The sequence below is a fragment of the Neomonachus schauinslandi genome, chromosome 13 (genome assembly GCF_002201575.2).
Source record: "Neomonachus schauinslandi chromosome 13, ASM220157v2, whole genome shotgun sequence".
Classification (NCBI taxonomy): domain Eukaryota; kingdom Metazoa; phylum Chordata; class Mammalia; order Carnivora; family Phocidae; genus Neomonachus; species Neomonachus schauinslandi.
In genome coordinates this window covers 18,000,283-18,024,480 of record NC_058415.1, presented here as the reverse complement: position 1 = coordinate 18,024,480, position 24,198 = coordinate 18,000,283, and the positions used below count along the sequence as shown (strand labels likewise).

The 24,198-nt window shown below is 37.5% G+C and overlaps 1 protein-coding gene across 2 annotated transcripts in view; it reads right to left on the bottom strand.

Annotated features, from left to right (window-relative positions):
* PCSK5 (proprotein convertase subtilisin/kexin type 5) overlaps positions 1 to 24,198 on the bottom strand; it is a 463,530-nt gene that overhangs the window by 72,426 nt on the left and 366,906 nt on the right. For both annotated transcript variants that reach the window (XM_044920816.1, XM_021689363.1), the window contains exon 24: positions 13,278 to 13,346. In XM_044920816.1, the coding sequence (XP_044776751.1) occupies positions 13,278 to 13,346 (69 nt within the window). The remainder of the gene's footprint in view (positions 1 to 13,277; positions 13,347 to 24,198) is intronic.

Sequence of the window (24,198 nt, the reverse complement as noted above, 5' to 3'; positions counted from 1 at the left end):
TTTTGTTTTTTTTGAAACCCTCATCTTTGAAATGTGGTATCACTTAGAAAATGTGGGGAGAGGGAGGCTCTGATGAAAAATAAAAACAAGGGGCGCCTGGGTGGCTCAGTCGTTAAGCACCTGCCTTCGGCTCAGGTCATGATCCCGGCGTCCTGGGATCGAGTCCCGCATCGGGCTCCCTGCTCGGCGGGAAGCCTGCTTCTCCCTCTTCCACTCCCCCTGCTTGTGTTCCTCTCTCGCTGTGTCTCTCTCTGTCAAATAAATAAATAAAATCTTTAAAAGAAATAAAAGAAAATAAAAACAAGCAGTTTATGTTTTTTTTTAAGACAGCGCTGTCTAATGGAGCTTGCTTGTTTCTCTTTTCTTCAGCAAACTGGTGACAGTGCATTTAGATTCTAATCCTTCTGAAGCTGGATTGTGTTTGGCCTTTCAAAGAGAAGAGACATCCTGGACTATCCATGGAGCTGATGTAGGAAACCACCCGGGTCATGCACTAAGGTTGGCTGGCCAGTGGGTGATGCCTTTGGTTTGGGAGGTGCTCAAACTGTTGGAAACTGTTATTCGCCCCCCCCCCCCCCCGAACGTTTTTGGAAAAGGTCCTGTGGGAGATCTGGGTACAAGTGAAATAGAGATCTGTGATCACAATATCTGATTTGAAACACCGTGTATGTTTGCCCCATTGGAAAACGAAAACGTGAACTTGTCTCAGATGTTCATTTCTTCTATGAATGAGGTCTCACTCCTTCATAGGAAGATAAAATAGTAAGGGTAAATGAGATTGGTTCTCTAATTCCTGGACCTGAAGCTTGAATTTAATCTGAGACGGGGTGGAGAGAGTTCACCTCATATTCATGTGTAGGAGAGAGGGTTGTATCCTGCCAGTCATACCCTTATCATGGAACCTACTTTCTCAGACAGCAAAGGAGTTTCTGTGGAGGTGAATAAAACTGCAGAGGTTCAGGGCAATGGGGGAATCTGGAGCTAATTGATGCCTGCCTACTTTCGGTTGTGGACTCCCCTGTCTGCTCTGCCCAATGTCAGAACGTTCCAGATGTAGGCCCTCAAGGCTGACAACTTCAGGTGAACAATGACCCCAAATCAATCTGCAGGGCTATTATCAACAGTTTCACTGTTTGACTGGTACATTCACTCATGTCATTGGGCATAAAGCTATAGCCCAATGAAGTATAATAGTTATTGTGTGTAGAGCTGAGGAAGGGGGCAGGAAGTAAGGTTTTCTTTTATCTTTTTATGATTCCATAAAGCCTAATACTCTTTTCTCTAGAATTAGAAGGGAAAAGCATTTGGTGGTATGGATAGAATAGTTGTAAAACACATGGGTTTTGGTCTTGGGCTTTGCAGAATCAGTTCCTGGTTTTAGTAGTTACCAGCCCCATGACCTCATGCAAGTTGCTTGGCTGTTTCAAGCTTAATTTCTTCATCTGCACAATGTGAACAACAATGACATCTACTCTTTAGAGTTAAATGAGGTAATATACTTAAGGAATTTAGTATAGCAGCCGGAACATTACATAAGTGCACAATAAATGCTAAAGCAATTGGGCTACTACTATAGTTAGGCCATGTAGGGACAGGAAAGAGGGAGATTAATAGGTTTACTCTAACGTTGTGCTTTTTAAGTCAGATTTATTGAAGTATTTTCATAAGGTAACATCTGCCCCTTCTATGAATTTTGACAAATGTGTAGTCATATAATCACTCCCAATAATCAAGACATAGGACATTTCCAACACCCCAAATAGTTGCCTCATGCCCTTTATTATGATGGCATGGTTATTGTTAACTGAAGTCCATAATGTCCTCAGTTTTCCTTAGTTTTTACCTCGTGTCTTTTTCTATCCCAGGATCCCTTCCAGGATACCACATTTCATATAGCTCTCGTGCCTCCTTAGGCTTCTCTTGACTGTGACGGTTTCTCAGACTTGACCTGTTTGATGACCTTGACAGATTTGAGGAGTTCTAATAAGGTCTTTGACAAAATACCTCTCTATTGGGATTTGTCATGTTTTTCTCCTGATAAGCCTGGGGTTGTGGGTTTTGGGGTAGAAGACCACAGAGGTGAAGTGCCATTCTCATGACATCATATCAAGAGGGTATGTGCTATTTTTTTTTAAAAAAAGATTTTATCTATTTATTTATTTTAGAGAGAGAGAGCAGGGGGAGGAACAGAGGGAGAGGGACAAGCAGACTCCACTCTGAGCATGGAACCCGACACAGGGCTCGATCCCACGACCGTGAGATCATGACCTGAGCTGAAATCAAGAGTTGGATGCTCAACTGACTGAGCCACCCAGGTGCCCTGGGTATGTGCTATTAATATAACACTATTAGTGTTGACCTGATCACCTGGATGAGGTAGTGCTTGTCAGGTATTTCCACTATAAAGTTCCCCCTCTTCCCTTTCATACTATGCTCTTGGAAGGAAGTCACTATGTGCCATCTACACTTAGGGGGTGGAGGGTTATGCCCCACTTCCTGGAGGGAAGAGTGTCAAACAAGTTACCTGGAATTCTTTTGCACTGAAGATTCATTTCCTCTTCTCCATTTACTTGTTTATTCAACCATTTATTTATTTATATCAATATCAATTCATGAATTTTTATTTTATACTTTGGGTTATATGCTAATACTATTTATATTATTGCTCAAATTGTTCCCGCTTTGGCTATTGGGAACTCCTTCAGTTCTTCCCTGTGTCCCTTTGCTATACCCCCCGGCACTGTGGTGTTTTTCTTTCTTGGAACACTTCCTCACTTTCTGTCACTACAAGATGCTGCAGGCTCATCTTATGTATTTCCTGCCCAGACCCAGAATCAGAGAGTTCTCTATGAGCCTTGGTATCTTTTTTTAGAGATTGGTATTAGGAAATACCAGGTCCAGGATCTGGACCTGGGCTGTGCTTATTGCTACTCGGATATCTTTGCTTCTACATCCTCTCAGCTGACAGAGCATGAGGTACTTTTATTCCTCCAACTTAAAAAAATTTTTTCTAAGCTACAGAATGGCTGATATAGAGCAATGAACAACCTTGTATGCTTTAGCTAGACTTTTTCCCCCCTGAACCATTTGAAAATAAGTTGTAGACATCATGACATTTTATCCCTAAATACCTTTTCATCCATCTCCTACACAAAGGACCAGCTCTTATTTAATACAACACAATTGCCACAGCTGAGGAAATATTAATTCAATTATTCAGTTATATTCAGGTATTCTTAATCGTCCCCCAAATATTTTTTAAAACTTTAAAAATCCAGTCTCCAATAAATATTTACACATTTTCTTAGTTGTTTTAGCTCTTCATTCTCTGGATTAACTCCCTTTTTGTTTTTTCATTCTGTTGATTTTTTTTTTTTTTTAATTTAAGAGTGTGGGTCAGTTGTCTTAGAGATATCCCACATTCTGGATTTATCTTCAGGCTAAATAAGGGTTTCTCAACCTCAGCATTGACATTTTGGACCAGATAATTCTTTGTTGTTGGGGCCAGTTCTGTGGATTATAGAATGTTTAGAAGCATCCTTGACCTTTGCCCACTAGATGCAAGTAACAATGCCACAGTCATGACAACCAAAAATGTTTCAAAACATTTACAAATGTCCCTGGGGTCATAGTCACCTCCAGTTGGGAATCATTGGTCTAGACAAGGATACTAGGATACTGGGTAATATTGTGTAATGTTGTCAAGGATACTAGGTAATGTTGTGTACTCATTAATTTTTCACATCAGGAAACACATGGTATCAAGTCGGATGGAACTTATGATACCAAGTATAATAACTTAAGTTGGTAACCAGCAAATCCCTCCATTGTAATTAACTATAGAAGTACTTTGAGTCTCTATGATTATCCTCTTCCCAAACAGTTTTCCACCTAATGATTTTAGCATCCACTGATGACTCTCTTTTGAGTCAATACACTAGGGGATGTAAAATGATAATATTCTACTTGTTTCCTTGCATACATGCCAGCTAAAACTATTGTGAAGAGCCTTCCCCTTTATTTTCCTCAATTCTTCCTTTCTCTCTTCTTTAAATATCATTTTGATGCATGTATTATTTTTATTAATTGAATTGTGATTCTTTATCATCCATATGTTTTGATTATCAAATTATCCCAAATTGGCCAATGGGAACCATTCAAGCTAATTACTGTGTCATTTCCTATGAATATGTAAACCACTTACAATGATTCAAATGAAAATCTGTACAAAGATATACCTAGAGTAGCTTCCCTTCCATCTCCTTCACCTCTTTCTGTATAGGTAACAATTTTCATTAGTTTTCTGATTTATTCTTTTTTTAAATTTTTTAATTTTTTTAAAGATTTTTATTTGTTTATTTGTCAAAGAGAGATATATATAGAGAGAGCGCAGCAGGCAGAGGGAGAAGCAGGCTCCCTGCTGAGCAAGGAGCCTGATGCAGGACTTGATCCCAGGACCCTGAGATCATGACCTGAGCCGAAGGCAGACACTCAACCAACTGAGCCACCCAGGCATCCCTTTCCAGTTTATTCGTTCTGTATTTCTTATTCAAAAATAAGTAAAAAATGTACATGAGCACACATGTGTATTCAAAAGGTAGTATACCGTGTATGTTTTTTTGCACCTTGTCTTCTACTTAATAGTACCTAGTGAAATCACTATCAGTTCATATAGATCTTCTTTGCTCTTTTTATGGCCACATAGCACTCCCTAGTGTATATGTACCTTACTTCATGCAGCCAGCCTTCCATGAATGAGCATTTAGGATGTTTCAGATAGTTTACTACCACAGATAATGCCACAAAGGGTTGCATGTGAATATGCTGTTTAGAATTTGTGGATGTGTATCCTCAGGGTAAATTCCTAGAAGAGATGCTATAGGGTAAGGATAAGCGCATATGTAATTGTGTTCTCTACTGCCAAATCTCCTTCAACATTAGTTTTAATATACTGTCTTTCTACCAGTAATAAGTAAGAGTGTTTGCTTTCTTACAGCCTTGCTGTATAATTCATTGTAAGCTTATGAATTTTTGCCAATCTGACAGGTGAGAAATGGTATATCGTGGTAATTTTACTTTGCATTTCCCGTAGAATGAACAAGGTTAAGCATATTTTCTTATGCTTAAGGGCCATATGTTGCACATGATTTTTAAAACCTAGCTCTTTATTCATCATTTCCTGGCTGTTACCTTAGATCAGGCTCCTGTTACTTCATACCCAGATTTCTGAAATAATCTTCTGCTGATTTCTCTGCCTACTGCCATTCTCCCTTTCAATTATCCTGAACACAGTTAACACAGTTACCAAGTTAATCTTCTTAAAACACTTCTTCAAAACATTCTCTCTCTCTTTTTAAAGAACTTTTAATTATTCCCTTTTAGCCACAGAATACTTTTAAACTCATTAGTCCAGAATTCAAGATATGGTTTTCTACCACTTTTCTAAACTTCTCTTTGTTTATTCTCTTATATTTACTTAACAGTACTCCCCCTGCCCTTATATCTTCCAAGACTCCTATGGATGCCTGAAACCATGGATAAAACCAAACACTATGTATACTATGTTTTTTCCTATATGTACATACCTAGGATAAAGTTTAATTTATAAATGAGGCATAGTAAGAGATTAACAAACCTAATAATAAAATAGAATAATTATAATAATGTACTATCATAAAAGTTATGTGAATGCGGTCTTTCTCTCAAAAGTAGCTTATCGTACTTTACTCACCCTTCTTGCGATGACAAAATGCTGTGTGATTAGATGAAGTGAGGTGAATGACAAAGGCATTGTGATGTCTCATTAGTCTACTACTGACCTTCTGACGTATTGTCAGGACCTCAGGACCTCAGTTGACAGTGAAAAACTAAAACCATGGAAAGTGAATATGTGGATTGGGGAGGGGGAGGGCAACTATATTGTATTCCTTCTGCAAAATTGGTACATTCAGTGTCCTAAAATCTGTGGCAAAAATTCTTCCCTCCAGACTTTTTTCCTGCTGTTTTCCCAGTTTGAAATTCCATGCCAGTTCCAATTCCCATCCTCTTGGAAGCCTTCCTTGACCACTTCAGTGCCCAGAGGTTCCCTCCTTTTCTAAATTCTATTGCTATGAATGTCTATCCCCTTATTTGGTACTTATTTATATGAGCTTTATCTTATAAAAGTGTTTATTATTTAAGTATAGTTATACAATGTTATATTAGTTCAGGAGCACAACACAGTGATTTAACAATTCTATACATTACACGATGCTCACAATGATATAAAGGTACTCACCATCTGTCACTATACAATGTTATTACAGTATTATTGACTATATTCCCTATGCTGTGCTTTCTACCTCTGTGACCTATTTGTTGTATAACTGGAAGTTTATACCTCTTAATCCCCTTCACCACAGCCTACTCCCCACCCCCTCCTCTCTGCCAACCACCAATTTGTTCTCTGTATTTATGAGTCTGTTTTTGGTTTGTTTGTTTGTTTTGTTTTTTAGATTCCATGTATAAATAAAATCATATGGTAATTGTCTCTGACTTTTTTTTACTTAGTGTGATACCCTCTAGGTCCATCTATGTTGTCATAAATGGCAAGGGCTCATGTTTTTTATGGCTGAATAATATTCCATTGTGCTTGTGTGTGTGTGTGTGTGTGTGTTTGTATACATCACATCCTCTTTATCCATTCATCGACTGATGGACATGGGTGACTTCCATATTTTGGTTGCAGCAATAATGCTGCAATAAACATAGGGGTGCATATATCTTTACAAGTAGTGTTTTCATCTTCTCTGGATAAATAATAGTGGAATTACTGGATTGTATGGAAGTTCTGTTTTTAATTTTTTGAAGAAATTCCATACTGTTTTCCACAGTGGCTATACCAATTTACAGTCCTACCAACAGTGCATAAGGTTTCCTGTTTCTCCACATCCTCACCAACAGTTGTTATTATTTGTCTTTTTGAATCTAGCCATTCTGACAGGTGTAAGGTAACATCTCATTCTAGTTTTAATTTGCTTATCTTTAATAATTAGGGATGTTGAGCATATTTTCATGCGTCTGTTTGCCATCTGTATGTGTTCTTTAGAAAAATATTTATTCATGTCTTCTGCCCATTTTTTAACTGGATTGTTTGGGGGTTTTTTGGTGTTGAGTTGTGTAAGTTCTTTATATATTTTGGATTTTAACACTTTATTGGATGTGTATGATTTGCAAATATCTTCTCCCATTCAGTAGGTTGCCTTTTCATTTTATTGATGGTTTCCTTTGCTGTGCAAAACCTTTTTATTTTGGTATAGTGCCAATGGTTTATTTTTGCTTTTGTTCCCCTTGCCTGAGGAGATAGATCCATAAATATTTTGCTAAGGCTGGTGCCAAAGAGACTACTGCCTATATTTTCTTTTAGGAGTTTTATGGTTTCAGGTCTTTAATCCATTTTATGTATGGCGTAAGAAAGTGGTCCACTTTCATTCTTTTGCATGTAGCAGTCCAGTTTTCCCAGCACCATTTGTTGAAGAGAATTCCCTATTGTATATTTTTGTCTCCTTTGTCATAGGTTAATTGCCTATACAGGCGTGAATTTATTTCTGGGCTCTCTACTCTGTTCCATTGATCCCTGTGTCTATTTTTGTGCCAGTACCATACTGTTTTGATTATTATAGCTTTGTAGTATATCTTGAAATCAGGGGGCATGATACCTCCAGCTTTGTTTTCTTTCATGATTACTTGGCCTATTTGTGTTCTTTTGTGGTTCCATACAAATTTTACAAGTATTTCTTTTAGTTTTGTTAAAAATACTATTGGTATTTTGATAGGGATTGCACTGAATCTATAGATTATTTTGTGTAGTATGGACATTTTAGCAACATTAATTTTTCCAGTCCATGAGCATGGAATATCTTTCCATTTATTTCTGTTATCTTCAGTTTCTTTCATCACTGTCTTATAGTTTTCAGAGTATAGGTCTTTCACCTATTTGGTTAAATTTATTCCTAGGTATTTTATTTCATTTTTTAAATTTTTTAAAGATTTTATTTATTTGAGAGAGCGAATGAGAGAGAGAGAGAGAGAGCACATGAGAGGGGGGAGAGTCACAGGGAGAAGCAGACTCCCTGCTGAGCAGACAGCCTGATGCGGGACTCGACCCCAGGACTCCAGCATCATGACCTGAGCCGAAGGCAGTTGCTTAACCAACTGAGCCACCCAGGCAGCCTAGGTATTTTATTTTTTGATGCAGTTGTAAATTAGATTGTTTTCTTAAATTATCTTTCTGCTACTTTGTTATTAGTATATAAAAATGCAACAGATTTCTATATATTGATTTTATATCCTACAACTTTACTGAATTCATTTATTCTATCAGATTTTTTGGTGGAGTCTTTAGAGTTTTGTATATATACTATCATGTCATCTGCAAATAGTGACAGTTTTACTTCTTCATTTCTGATTTGGATACCTTTTATTTCTTTTTTCTTGTCTGATTGCTGTGGCTAGGATTTCCAGTACTATGTTGAAGAAAAGTGATGAGTGGACACTCTTGTCTTGTTCTTGATTTTAGAGGGAAAGCTTCCAGTTTTCACCATTGAGTATGATATTAGCTGTGGGTTTTTCATATATGGCCTTTATTATCTTGAGGTATGTTCCCTCTAAACCCATTCTGTTGAGAGTTTTTATCATGAATGGATGTTGAATTTTGTCTTATACTTTTTCTGTATCTTTTGAGATGACCATATGTTTTTTAATCTTTTACTTTGTTAATGTGATTATCAAGTCGATTGATTTATGAATATTGAACTATTCTTGCATCCTCAGAATAAATCCCACATGATCCTTCAAAAATATTGTTGAGTTCAGTTTGCTGCAACTTTGTTGAGGACTTTTGTAGCTATGTGCATTAGGGATAATGGCCTGTAGTTTTCTTCTTTTGTTTTTTGTAGTGTCTTGTCTGGTTTGGGTATCAGGGTAATGCTGGTCTCATAGAATGAATTTGGGAGCTTTCCTTCCTCTTCTGTTTTTGGATCAGTTTTTTTTTGTTTGTTTATTGCAAGTACTTAAAAATTTTAAATTTGTGTATATTTTTCCCCAAGAGTAGGGACTAAAGCCATTTAAATGGGCAAAAATTAAGGGATTTTTATCACCTACTTCTAAGCCAAAATAAAGGCACATTGACATCTATTTTATGGACAAGGTAAGGAAGTAAATAGATCTTAGCAATTTGATTAAAATCAATTAGTAAGTCAGGGGTTGTAAGTATGGGCCCCAAATCTTAGGTTATAATCAGGTATCATACCTACTACTATAGCCCCTAAATAAAACAAAAAACGTACCTCAAGACATTAAGTAAAAATGACTCCATTTACTTATTCTCTCAATTAATGTAGAAATATAATTTAGAAAACTTTGATTTATCTTAAAATTTCCATTCAAGATACTAGCTAGAAAGACAAAGAATTTCGCATCCAATCATCTTGAAACAAGGTGGTATTATATAAAATGCTCTCTGTTTGTTTTCAGCCTAATAAAGAAGAGAAATTTAAGAGAGAACAGATTGGTGGTTGCCAGAGGCAGAGGGTGAAGGAAGTCAAAAGGTACAAACTTCTACTTATAAAATAAATAAATCCTGGGGATGTAATGTGCAGCATGATGACTATAGTTAATAATAGTGCATTGTATATTTGAGAGTTGCTAAGACAGTAGATTGTAAAAGTTCTCATCACAAGAAAGAAAAGTCTGTAACTCTAAGGTGACAGCTATTAACTAGACTTATTGTGGTGATGACTGCACAATGTATATAAATTTTGAATCATTATTTGTACACCTGAAACTAATGTAATTCTCTATGTCAATTATATCTCAATAAAAAAAAGAAGAGAAATCTAACCCCATAATAATAAAAACACCCTTGGTTCATCCTAGAATAGCAAATTCAATATTTTCCTCAAAATACAACAGCCACTTTTGATCATGTTTCCTTTTCTCTTCTCTTTCTGGCAAGCTTCCCTTGGAATAATAAATAACTCCATCCAGGAACTAGACAAGATCAGGGTCAATCTGGAATTTGAGTTCTTTTATATTGGGTATAAAAAATCTTAATCTATAGTTGCACTAAATATCTGGAAAGGAATAAAAAACTCAGAAAAAAATTCTACCATTTTCAACAATTAATCATTACATGGTGCAGAAAAAAATGTCTCAGAGCAACTGATTTCACTTCTCTGCAACTCTTCTAGAGATTGTCTAGCTCAGGTTCAAAGATGAATTTACATTACTAAAATGGAAGAAAATGGAGCTCTTTCTTTCTAAAGGATGATGTCCCTTCTCACAAGAAGAATCTTGGGAAAATGTATGGTAAATTATTCATATCTTTTAAAATTTATATTTGTATCTTAAAATTAAGAAATTTGATAAACCATGTCCCCTTCAAATCTCCCTTATAGTTCTAATATTTTATGAAAAATTATTTATTTCTGTATCATATGATTTATTTCCCCTTCTTGGCCCATAAACAAAGTTTGAATAGAGGAAACATCATATCCAGATCCCTGGATATCCTGAGCCATGCATCTCCACTTTAAGTTTTGGCAACTCTCAAATTCAGTTCAACAAACATTATACATGATAAATTTATTGTACATTTATTACATCCTAGGCCTGCTGCTAATTCTTTTGGTAGCACAGTATATAAGTCATAGAGCTTATTCTAAGGAGTTTAGTGTCCAGGCAGAAAGATATGTATGCACCAAATATTACACAGATGAGCTGTAAAAAGTATTATTGCTGGCCTACAACAAGGGGAAGCAAGAAGAGAGATTTAACTCAAGTGCAAAGATCAACAAAGACGCAAGAAATAAAGTGATAATTGAGTTCAGCCAGGGCAACATAAAAATACACAAGGTCCAAGGTGTAGAGACTTTATAAAATAAGAGAAACTTTCTAATTTAAAATGAGAATTTAGCAGCATTTAGAATGTTCTAGTCACTCTCCTGTGATCCCACTGAACCTTGCACCTCTCTCTATTCTTGCAGGTTGCCTTGTAAAGATTTAGTTTCAGGTATGTTACTTGTAACAGCCAGAGAGGGCCTTATAGTGGGATCACAACCATATCAACTCTGAATTCCCAGTGCCCCAGTGAGCACTCAACACATTGTAGACCATTAAATTTTCTTAAATGAGTAAATGAACTAAATATTTCAGTAGCACTTTGCAGAGTGAACCAAACTTTCTAATTTAGCTCTTTTTGCAAGTTGATTCTTTTGGATTTTGAGTTCCCAAATGGCCTATGTCTGATATGGATTTTATTTCCCAGTGGCTACACTTGGTCTCCTCTGTAGCTAGATCAGCTAAGGGAAGGGTGGGCACAATGTAGATACCTATTGATCATGGTTGTCACTGTTTCCAGGTTTTGGGATTTTCCAGACAGGCAGGCACACACACAAACACTCACACACACACACACACACAATCACACCCCTCTCTGTGATACACAAAGATGCTAACATGGTCACACAACATACAATAATAGCAAAGGTGCAAAAGGAGACCACAAAAATTAGCTGGAATATGAAATCTAATGGGCAAATATAGTTTGAAATAGGCAAAATGTGAAATCAAGATAGTCAGGACATTTATTCTTGCTCTCTGCAAGAACACCTCTTGTCACTTCAGAAGATACACTGGAATTTGCTTATCTTTTCAATTTTAGTACTTTTTTTTTTTTTTTAAGATTTTAGTTATTTATTTGAGACAGAGAGAATGAGAGAGACAGAGAGCACATGAGAGGGGGGGAGGGCCAGAGGGAGAAGCAGGCTCCCCGCCGAGCAGGGAGCCCGATGCGGGACTCGATCCCGGGACTCCAGGATCATGACCTGAGCCGAAGGCAGTCGCTTAACCAACTGAGCCACCCAGGCGCCCCTCAATTTTAGTACTTTTATTGCTCCTATTTAGGTCTATTTTTGTTTCCCAGAAAATTAGCATTTTACCCTTAAATCTCTTACCCTAAATGTTAACCCCTTCCTAAGTGTGATTTCATTATTAGATTTTATTTTCCAGTATACATGCCCTATTTCATAGTGGAAAGTAATGGGAGAATGGTATTCAGGTTCCTAAAACCTCTGTTTTGTAGTTATAGATATTATAGAAAATACATCATTTCCATTTAGGGCAGAGAGAATCCGTTACAGCCATCAGATAAATTATAATTCATGTATAATATTTAAGAATTCAAGGAAATCCATTAGGTAAAGCCAATAAAAAGTCTACTTAATCCTGGCACAGCCTGACCCCTTGCAACCTCATGAGTGTTTGATGAAGCCTTGGCTTTACCAGGCAGCTTATTAGAAATGTAATTCTCAGGCCCTACCCAGACCTATGAATCAGAATTTGCATTTTAACAAATCCCCCATGGGATTTGTGTGCACATTAAAGTTTTAGAAGGAGGAGTTAACCAATCATAGAGAAACTTCAGGAATAGAAATTACTCCATCAATCTTTAATTTAGGTTGGGGTTCCTTCCAAAGATCTACAGACCCAAACGTTAATTATTTTCAATATCTTGACTAAATTTACATTAAGATACATTCCTGGAATTTGGTGGCCTCCTATATTTCATTTTACATCCAATCCAATGGTTCTGTGTGTAACACACTGTCTGTCTCCTCTCCACAGGAAAACCAGGCATGCATGGGGAGAAAGGGGTCAGTGATTTGAATTAGAGAATTAGATGGAAGACTGACAAGGACTATTCATTGTATGGTGGGGATTTCAACTCAGTCACCACATTGCTTTCTTCTCAAAGGGTTGTCTTAGGCTTCAACCAACGGAGTCATTTCTGCAAAGGAAAATCCCTAAACTTGGGGGTTTGTGAATCACATGCCAAATGAGTTAGATTAATTAGGCATTTCTTTGCTTGAGTTTCTTTCTCCCACCAATGGTTCATCTCTTTATTTGTGATCTTGAGAAGCCAAGGAGAGGCCACATCCTATGCAACTGGAAACCTGGTTGCTGAAGGGATCCCCTGCCAGATTGCTAACAACCAGAGGAAAAGATGCCTGTCCTTTCCTAAACTTGGGTTTCATGAAGATGAGTGACCCCTCCTTTGCCTTAAAAGGGAGCATCTCTCACCATGACCCTGTTTTCATGGGAGTGAGCCTACTTGATGGGTATGGATGGTGACACTGTTATAACAATGACAACATTCCTGCTGAAACAATTAAGAGGTGTGGGGAAAAAAGAAAACAAAGCTTTGTCAACTCTTTAAGGAGCAAAGAAAAGTGGCATACCCAAGCTGCACCCCAGACATCCTGCTTCACAAGGCACGCACTCTTCATAGTCTGGGTCTTGAACTTCACCTATACAAGAAGAGTGAGAAACACAATTCATTTTCGCTGAGTGGAGACACATTCATCGCTATGAAAATATGTTGGTGTGGAGCTTATTTTCTGCCCGTCCCCTTTTCTCAGAGACAACAAATTTTAATTCTTCTAGCTGTTTCTTTTAGTTTTTTACCTTCAAACCTCTAAATAGCATGGTTATGATGCTACCTCTTGATTTTATTCTCATGCATTATCTGTAGTGGTAAAGACTAGCTTTGTTTCACCACCATTCCAACAAACACAGACATACTTTCCATCCTCCCAAGTGATAAATTTTGCTAGATTAATATTCAGTATTTATATTGGTATGATTATACTATTATTATTCATATTCTAATGACATTGGGGCTCTTATTCATCTTTTTGTTTTCTCTTGTGCTATTTGTCTGGCTTCTTTATTTTCTCAATATCTGTCCTTAAGTCATCTTCAACTGTACCACAAGTAGAAATCTTCCAGCTATTGCATTAGTATCTTCTTTACTGTCATCCTGAGGATTCCTTTCATCCCTCTCTTCCTTTAAATGCCCCATTTTCTGGACCTTATATTTTCTAATTTCTTGTTCTATTTTTTGGTGGAACATATCCTTTACAAGTAATTTTCCCAATAAAGGATGCATGGGAGGTAGTTTTGGAAAACTTGCATGATTGAAAGTACTCTTTTTTTTTTCTACCCTCACACATGACTCATGGCTTGACTGAATTTAGGATTAAAAAGAGAAATAATTTCTTTTCCCAAAAGTTTGAAGTTTTTGTTCCATTTTTATGTTTTAGTTTCCAGTATTGTTGAGAAGTTCAATGTCATTGTGATAACCAGGCCTTCTTGTATGACCTGTTTTTTTAACCCCATAGGAGTTTTTAAGATTTTCCTTTTGCAGAAAAAAAAAATCTATTTTCCAAATTCTTACAATGATATGTCTTGGTATCTGTCTTTTTAAAATCCATTATGCTGGACATGCAGAAGGCTTGTTCAATCTGGAAATTCATGCCTTTCAGTTCTGGGGTAATTTTCTGAGTTATTTCTTTGTTAATATTCTCTATTCTATTTTTGCTCTTTACTCTTTGAAAAACCTGTATTATTGGAATTCCTGGGTTGACTCTTAATTTTTCTTCCCTCTTCTCCATTTTCTACTTTTTCTTTTGGTTCTACTATCTCAGTGATTTTTAAGTTTTTATCTTTCTACCCCTCTTCTTCATTTCCATTCTTCTATAATTGTTTTTTTTTTAATTTTTTGAAATTAAAAAAAAAGATTTTACTTATTTAGTTGAGAGAGAGAAAGAGAATGAGCAGGGGTGGGGCAGAGGGACACACAGAGAGAGAAAAGCAGATTCCCCGCTGAACAGGGAGCCTGATGCTGGGCTTGATCCCAGGACCCGGAGATCATGACCTGAGCTGAAGGCAGATGCTTAACTGACTGAGGCACCCAGGTGCCCCTGTATAATTGTTTTTAAAGACTTATTTATTTGAGACATAGAGAGCCCACACGCATGCACTCACGTGTGTGCATAAGTTAGGGGAGGGCAGAGGGAGAGAATCTCAGATTCCCCACTGAGCATGGAGCTCAACGTGAGGCTCAATCTCATGATCCATGAGATCATGACCTGAGCCGAAACCAAGAGTCTGATGCTTAATCGAGTGAGCCACCCAGGTGTCCCTCCTTTTCTTCTATATTTTTTTTAAAAGTTTCCAAGATCACATTTTTATTTTCTGAATATTCTTTTTTAATGTATTTTTTAAATTATGTGTTTCAGGTATACAGTATAATTTGATATCTTATATACTGCAAAGTGATCACCCCCAAAAATCCAGTTATCATCCATCATCCTATGATTGGCCCCCTTCAGCCCTTTCTCCCAACCCCACACCCCCTTCTCTCTGGTAACCACCAGTCTGTTCTCTGTACCTATGAGTTTGTTTGTTTTGTTTCTTAGATTCTACATATGAGTGAAATTATATGTATTTGTCTTCTGATTTATTCCACTAGCATAATACCCATATTGTAAATGGCAAATTTTATTCTTTTTTTAATGGATCAACTTTATCCATTCATCCACTGGTGAACATTTAGCTTGTTTCAGTTTTTTGGCTATTGTAAATAATGCTGTAATGAACACAGGGATGTGTATATCTTTTCAAATTAGTGTTTTCATATTTTTTGGATAAAAACCCAGTAGTGGAGTAACTGGATCATATGGTAGTTTTATTCTTACTTTTATGAGGAATACCCATATGTTTTCCATTGTGACTACATCAATTTACATTCTCACTAACAGCGTACGAGCGTTCCCTTTTCTCTGCATTCTCTCCAACACTTATGATTTCTTGTCTTTTTGATAATAGCCATTTTAATAGGTATGAGGTGATATCTCATTGTGGTTTTGATTTGTGTTTCCCTAAACATCAGTGATCCTGAACATCTTTTCATGTACCCATTGGCCACCTGTTTGTCTTCTTTGGACAAGTGTCTCCCCAGACCTTCTGCCCATTTTTTAATTGGGTTGTTTGTTCTTTGTTCTTGAGTTGTATTAGTTATTTATATATTTTGAATATTAACCCTTTATTGGATGTGTATGATTTGCAAATATCTTCTCCCATTCCGTAGATGGTCTTTTTGTCTTGATGATGGTTTCCTTTGCTGTGCAAAACATTTTTAGTTTGATGTAGTCCCATTTACTTATTTTTGTTTTTTGTTTCCCTTGCCTTTGGAGTGTGACTCACAAAACCATTTTTAAGATTGATATCAAAGAGCTTACTACTTACATCTTCTTCTAGGAGTGTTATGGTTTCAGGTCTTACATTCAAGACTTTAATCCAGTTAATTTTTGTGTATGGTGTAATAAAGTGGTCCACATTCATTCTTTTGCATGTAGCTCACCGGTTCTCCCGGCACCATTTATTGAAAAAGACTATCCATTTTCCATTGTATGTTCTTGGCTCTTTTGTCATAAATCAATTGTCCATATATGCGTGGGTCTATTACTGGGCTCTCAGTTCTGTTTTATCAACCTATCCTTCTATTTTTTTTGGTGTGTCAGTACCATACTGTTTTGGTTACTATAGCTTTGTAATATAGTTTGAAATAAGGGAATATGATACCTCCAGCTTTGTTCTTCTTTCTCAAGATACCTCTAGCTATATAGTATCTTTTGTGGTACCATGTAAGTTTTAGAATTATTTGTTCCAGTTCTGTGAAATATGTCATTGAAATTTTGATAGGAATTATATTTAATTTATAGATCGCTTTGGGTAGTATGGACATTTTAACAGTATTGATTCTTCCAATTCATTTGCACAGAGTATCTTTTCATTTACTTATGTCTTCAGTTTATTTCATCAGAGTCTTAATAGTTCTCAGTGTACAGGTCTTTTACTTCCTTGGTTAGATTTTTTTTCTGGGCATTTGATTCTGATTGATGCAACTGTAAGTGCAATTAAGTTTTCTTAATTTCTTTTACTGATAGTTTGTTGTTAGTGTGTAGAATGCCACATATTTCTGTGTATTGATTTTGTATCCTACAACTTTACTGAATTCATTTATTCTATCAGTTTTATTTATTGAGTTTTTAGGGTTTTCGATATATAGTATCATGTGGTCTGCAAATAGTGACAGTTTTAGTTCTTCATTTTTTAAAATTTAATTTAATTTTATTATGTTATGTTAGTCACCATACAGTACTTCATTAGTTTTTGATGTAGTGGTCCATGATTCATTGTTTTCATATAGCACCCAGTACTCCATGCAATACGTGCCATCCATAATACCCATCACCGGGCTCACCCATTCCCCTCACCCGCTCCCCTCTAAAACCCTCAGTTCATTTCTCAGAATCCATAGGCTCTCATGGTTTCTCTCCCCCTCCAATTCCCCCCCTTCATTTTTCCCTTTCTTCTCCTAATGTTCTCCATGATATTCCTTATGCTCCACAAATAAGTGAAACCATATGATAATTGATTTTCTCTGCTTATTTCGCTTAGCATAATCTCCTCCAGTCCCATCCATGTTGATGTAAAAGTTGGGTATTCATCCTTTCTGATGGCTGAGTAATATTCCGTTGTATATATGAACCACATCTTCTTTATCAATTTGTCTGTTGAAGGATATCTTGGCTCTTTCCACAGTTTGGCTATTGCGGACATTGCTGCTATGAACATTGGGGTGCATATGGCCCTTCTTTTCACTATATCTGTGTCTTTGGGGTAAATACCCAGTGGTGCAATTGCTGGGTCATAGGGTACCTCTATTTTTAATTTTTTGAGGCACCTCCACACTGTTTTCCAAAGTGGCTGTACCAACTTGCATTCCCACCAACAGTGTAAGAGGGTTCCCCTTTCTCCACAACCTCTCCAACATTTGTTGTTTCTTGCCTTGTCAATTTTTGCCATTCTAACTGGTGTAAGGTGATATCTCACTGTGGTTTTGATTTGAATTTCCCTGATGGCTAATGATGATGAACATTTTTTCATGTGTCTGTTAGCCATTTGTATGTCTTCTTTTGAGAAGTGTCTGTTCATGTCTTCTGCCCATTTTTTGAATTGATTATTTGTTTTTTGGGTGTTGAGTTTGAGAAATTCTTTATAGATCTTGGATATCAGCTCTTTGTAGTGTCATTTGCAAATATTTTCTCCCATTCTGTGGGTTGCCTCTTTGTTTTGTTGACTGTTTCCTTTGCTGTGCAGAAGCTCTTTATCTTGATGAAGTCCCAAAAGTTCATTTTTGCTTTTGTTTCACTTGCCTTTGGAGATTTATCTTGAAAGCAGTTGCTGTGGCTGATGTCGAAGAGGTTACTGCCTATGTTCTCTTCTAGGGTTTTGATGGATTCCTGTCTCACATTGAGGTCTTTCATCCATTTTGAGTTTATCTTTGTGTATGATGTTAGAGAATGGTTGAGTTTCATTCTTCTGTATATAGCTGTCCAATTTTCCCAGCACCATTTATTGAAGAGACTGTCTTTTTTCCATTGCATATTTTTTCCTGCTTTGTCGAAGATTATTTGACCGTAGAGTTGAGGGTCCGTATCTCGGCTCTCTATTCTGTTCCATTGGTCTATGTGTCTGTTTTTGTGCCAGTACCATGCTGTCTTTGTGATCACGGCTTTGTAATATAGGTTGAAATCAGGCAGCGTGATGTCCCCAGCTTTGTTTTTCTTTTTCAACATGTCCTTGGCGATTCGGGGTCTTTTCTGATTCCATACAAATTTTAGGATTGTTTGTTCCAGCACTTTGAAAAATGTCATTGGAATTTTGATGGGGATGGCATTGAAGGTATAGATTGCTCTGGGCAACATAGACATTTTAACAATGTTTATTCTTCTGATCCATGAGCATGGAATGTTTTTCCATCTTTTTGTGTCTTCTTCAGTTTCTTTCATGAGTGTTCTGTAGTTCCTAGAGTATAGATCTTTAACCTCTTTGGTTAGGTTTATTCCGAGGTATCTTATGGTTTTTGGTGCTATTGTAAATGAAATCGTTTCTCTAATTTCTCTTTCTACAGTTGCATTGTTAGTGTATAAGAATGCAACTGATTTCTGTGCATTGATTTTGTATCCTGCCACATTACTGAATTGGAGTCTTTTGGGTTTTCCACATAAAGTATCATGTCATCTGCAAAGAGAGAGAGTTTGACTTCTTCTTTGCCAATTTGAATACCTTTCATTTCTTTTTGTTGTCTGATTGCTGTTGCTAGGACTTCTAGTACTATGTTGAACAATAGTGGTGAGAGTGGGCATCCTTGACGTGTTCCTGATCATAAGGGAAGGGCTTTCAGCTTTTCCCCATTGAGGATGATACTCATTGTGGGTTTTTCATAGATGGATTTTATGAAATTGAGGAATGTTCCCTCTATCCCTATACTCTGAAGAGTTTTAATCAGGAAAGGATGTTGTATTTTGTCAAATGCTTTTTCTGCATCAATTGAGAGGACCATGTGGTTCTTCTCTCTCCTCTTATCACTGTGTTCTATCACATTCATTGATTTGCCAATGTTGAACGACCCTTGCATCCTGGGGATAAATCCCACTTGGTCATGGTGGATGATCCTTTTAACATATTGTTGGATCCTATTAGCTAGGATTTTGTTGAGAATTTTGGAATCCATATTCATCAGGGTTATCAGTCTGAAATTCTCCTTTTTGATGGGGTCTTTGCCTGGTTTGGGGATTAAGGTAATGTTGGCCTCATAGAATGAGTCTGGAAACTTTCCTTCTGTTTCTATTTTTTGAAACAGCTCAGGAGAATAGGTATTATTTCTTCTTTGAATGTTTGTTGAATTCCCCAGGGAATCCATCAGGCACTGGACTCCTGTTTTTTGGGAGGTTTTTTGATCACTGCTTCAATCTTGTTACTAGTTATTGGCCTATTCGGGTTGTCAATTTCTTCCTGTTTCAGTCTTGGTAGTTTATAGGTTTCCAGGAAGGCATCCATTTCTTCCAGGTTGCTTAATTTATTGGCATATTGTTGTTGATAATAATGTCTAATAATTGTTTCTATTTCCTTGGTGTTAGTCGTGATCTCTCCCCTTCCATTCATAATTTTATTAATTTGGGTCCTTTCTCTTTTCTTTTGGATAAGTCTGGCCAGTGGTTTATCGATCTTATTAATTCTTTCAAAGAACCAGCTTCTAGTTTCATTGATCTGATCTACTGTGTTTCTGGTTTCTAATTCATTGATCTCTGCTCTAATCTTAATTATTTCTCTTCTAATGCATGGCTTAGGCATTGTTTGTTGCTTTTTCTCTAGTTCTCTAGTTGGTGAATTTGGGATTTTTCTATTTTTTTTTTTTTTTGAGTGAGGCTTGGATGGCTCTGTATTTCCCCCTTAGGACTGCCTTTGCAGTATCCCATAGGTTTTGGGCCGATGTGTCTTCATTCTCATTGGTTTCCATGAATTGTTTTAAGTTCTTCTTTGATTTCCTGGTTGACCCAAACATTCTTGAGCAGAGTGGTCTTTAGCTTCCAACTGTTTGAATTTCTTCCAGATTTTTTCTTGTGATTGAGTTCCAGCTTTAAAGCATTATGATCTGAGAATATGCAGGGAATAATCTCAATCTTTTGGTACTGGTTGAAAACTGATTTGTGACCCATTATGTGGTCTATTCTGGAGAAAGTTCTTTGTGTGCTCGAGAAGAATGAGTATTCTGTTGTTTTAGGGTGGAATGTTCTGTATATACAGATATATCTATGAGGTCCATCTGGTCCAGTGTGTCATTAAAGCTCTTGTTCCTTTGTTATTTCACTGCTTAGATGATCTGTCTATTGCTGAGAGTGGAGTATTGAGGTCTCCTACAATTACTGTATTATTATCAATATGACCCTTTATTTTGGTTAATAGTTGGCTTATGTAGTTGGCTGCTCCCATGTTGGGGGCTTAGATATTTACAATTGTTAGATCTTCTTGTTGGATAGACCCCTTTAGAATAATATAGTGTCCTTCTGTTTCTCTAACTACAGTCTTTAGCTTAAAATCTAATTTGTCTGATATAAGAATTGCTATCCCAGCTTTCTTTTGAGGTCTGTTGGCATGGAAGATGGATCTCCATCCCTTCACTTTCAGTCTGGATGTATCTTTAGATTCAAAATGAGCCTCTTGTAGACAACATAATGGATGGGTCCTGTCTTTTTATCCAATCTGCAACCCTGTGCCATTTTATGGGGGCATTTAGGCCATTCATGTTGAGCGTGATTATTGAAAGCTATGAATTTATGATCATCATGTTGCCTGTGGAGTCCTTGTTTCTATAGATTGTCTCTGTAAATTTCTGTTCTGTATCACTCTTGGGGTCTTTCTCCTTTTAGAGAACCCGCCCCTCCCGCCCTTAATATTTCTTGCAGGGCCAGCTTAGTGGTCACATATTCTTTCAGTTTCTGCCGGTCTTGGAAGCTCTGCATCTCTCCATCCATTCTAAATGACAGCCTTGCTGGATAAAGTATTCTTGGCTGCATGTTCTCATTTAGTAAGCTGAATATGTCTTGCCAGCACTGTCTGGCTTACCACGTCTCTGTGGATAGGTCTGATGTCATTCTGATGTTCCTCCCCCTGCACGTAAGGAATCTCTTCCCCCTAACTGCCATTAAGATGGTTTCCTTGGTTCTAAGATTTGCAAGTTTTACTATTACATGCCGGGGCGTTGGTCTGTTTTCTTTGATCTTGGGAGGGGCCTTATCTGCCTCTAGGACACGAATGTTTGTTTCATCCCCAGATTAGGGAAGTTCTCAGCTACGATTTGCTCAAATATATCTTCTAGTCCTCTCTCTCTCTCCACCCCCTCAGGGATCCCAATAATTCTGACATTGGAACATTTCATGGCGTCACTTATGTCTCTAATTCTGCTTTCATGGGTTTTGAGCTGTTTTTCCCAAGCCTCCTCTTTTTCCTTCTTTTCTATCAATTAGTCTTCTGGATCACTAATTCGTTCTTCTGCCTCGTTTACCCTAGCCGTTAGAGTATCTAGATTAGATTGGATCTCATTGATAGCATTTTTAAGTTCTGCCAGTTCAGCTTTCATTTCTGCTCTTAGAGACTCTATGTTGCCTTTAATTGATTTCTCCATTCTAGCTATTGTCTTCATAAATGCTACCCTGAAGTCCAGTTCCGACATCTCGGTTATATCTGAATCCATTTGTAAATCTGTGGCATAAATCATAATCTCTGAGTCTTTCCTATTTTGGGAGTTCCTCCTCCTAGTCATTCTGTTGACGGGTTGTTGAGGGAATGTACAGAGTCCAAATTATTGACCACAACCCAAACAAGATGCACCTGTTTTATAGGGACCTTAGGGTTGCTGGCCTCTTGTTCTCCCAGCCTGTCTTCTGGGGGAGGGGCCTGCACTGCTGTTACTCAGGCAACCCTGTTTGGGCAGAGTTGCCCTGCCCCTGGGGGGGGGGATGGGCTCAGTGAAAACCAGTTTTTGGGGGCTTTTGTTCTCTGGCAGCTTTTCCTGATGTCTCTTCAGAGCAGAAGAGACCACTTCTAACCCTCTGCCTCAGGGCAGCGAGATTGCAGTCTGTCCTTCAGTGAGCTCTCCAGGCCACACTATCTCCGTTCCTGTCTGTGCTGCTATAAACTGCAGCGTCCTGGGTTGTGCGCCTCTCAGCAGAGCTCCAGTCCTCGTCTCCAGGTTGGGACACAAATCTGCCCTTTGTGCTTCTAAAACTGCCAGCCACCCTCAGTTCGCACGCCTGGTCCCGCTGCTCTAGGTTTTATTCCAGGGGGCTGCCCTAATGTCCTTTCCCCATCGCCACTGGTCTGCGAGTCTGTGCTCTGTCCCCAGCGTGGGAGAATTTTGTGCTCCTGTGTTATTTCACCTTCCTGGCACCAATGCTTATGGCAGCTCCCTCCCCCTTCTGTTTATCTTCGGATATGTGCCCACGGAATCATGGCTCCCCGCTTTATAACCAACCACTTGTGATGTTCTCTTTGTAGAGATCCAGATATATCTTCTTATTATCTCCGCTGATTTCATGGGTGTTCAGAGTGGTCTGGTAGATATCCAGCTCAATTCCAGGGACCGGTTGGAATAGGGTCCCCTACTCCTCTGCCATCTTTTCCCAACTCCATATAAAACATTTAGATTGGTTGAAATCCAAAACACTTGATAACACAAATTGCTGGCAAGGATATGAACAGGAATTCTCATTCATTGCTTAGTTATAAAAGGATGTGGGAGGGGCACCTGGGTGGCTCAGTCAGTTAAGTGTTGGACTCTTGATTTCAGCTCAGGTCATGACCTCATGGGTTTGGTGAGGCGGAGCCCTGCGAATGTCTCCATGCTGATTGTGGAGCCTGCTTGAGATTCTCTCCCTCCCTCTCCCTCTGCCCCTCTCTCATCCTCTGGTCGTGTCCTCTCACTCTCTCAATCTCTCTCTCCAGAAAGAAGCAAGGAGCTTCCATGCACCCTCCAGGCACACCACTCTCCCCACACTGCCAGTGTGTTCACCAACCTGGAAGCTCCTAGTTTTTTGTTTTTAATTTGGATGCTTTTTATTCCTTTTCCTTGCCTAATTGCCCTAATTGCTAGGACTTCTTATACTATGTTGAAAAACAGTGGCAAGAGTGGGCATCCTTGTCTTTTTCCTGATCTTAGAGGAAAAGCTTTTAGCTTTTCACTGTTGAGTATGATGTTAGTTGTGGGTTTGTTATATATGGCCTTTATTATTTTTATTATGTTTATTATACCCACTTTGTTGAGAGTTTTTATTATAAATGTATGTTGAATTTTATTGAATGTTTTTCCTGCATCTATTGAGATGATCATATGTTTTTATTGTTTATAAAAATGAAATTTGTTCTCCTTTTTGTAGTTTCTTTAGGTGTAATTTTTTTTTAATTATTGATTTAATCTCCTTACTAGTAATTGGTCTATTCAGATTTTCTATTTCTTCCTGATTTAGTCTTGGAAATTGTGTGTTCCTAGAAATTTATCCATTTATTCTAGGTTGTCCAATTTGTTGGTGTATAATTTTCTTAGTCTCTTAGATCCTTCATATTTTTATGTTATCAATTGTAACTTCTGGTTCATTTCTGATTTTATTTATTTGAGCCTCCTGTCTTTTTTTCTTGGTGAATCTAGCTAAAGGTTTGTCAATATTTTATCTTTACAAAGAACCAGCTCTTAATTTTATTGATCTTTTTTAATTGTCCTTTTAATCTCTATTTCATTTATATTTACTCTGATCTTTATTATATTCTTTTCTTCTACTAACTTTGGCCTTTGTTCTTTTTTCCTAGTTCTTTTAGATATAAAGTTAAATTATTTATTTGTGATTTTTCTTTTTTCTTGAAATAGGCCTGTATTCCCATGTACTTTCCTCTTAGAACAACTTTTGCTCTATCCCA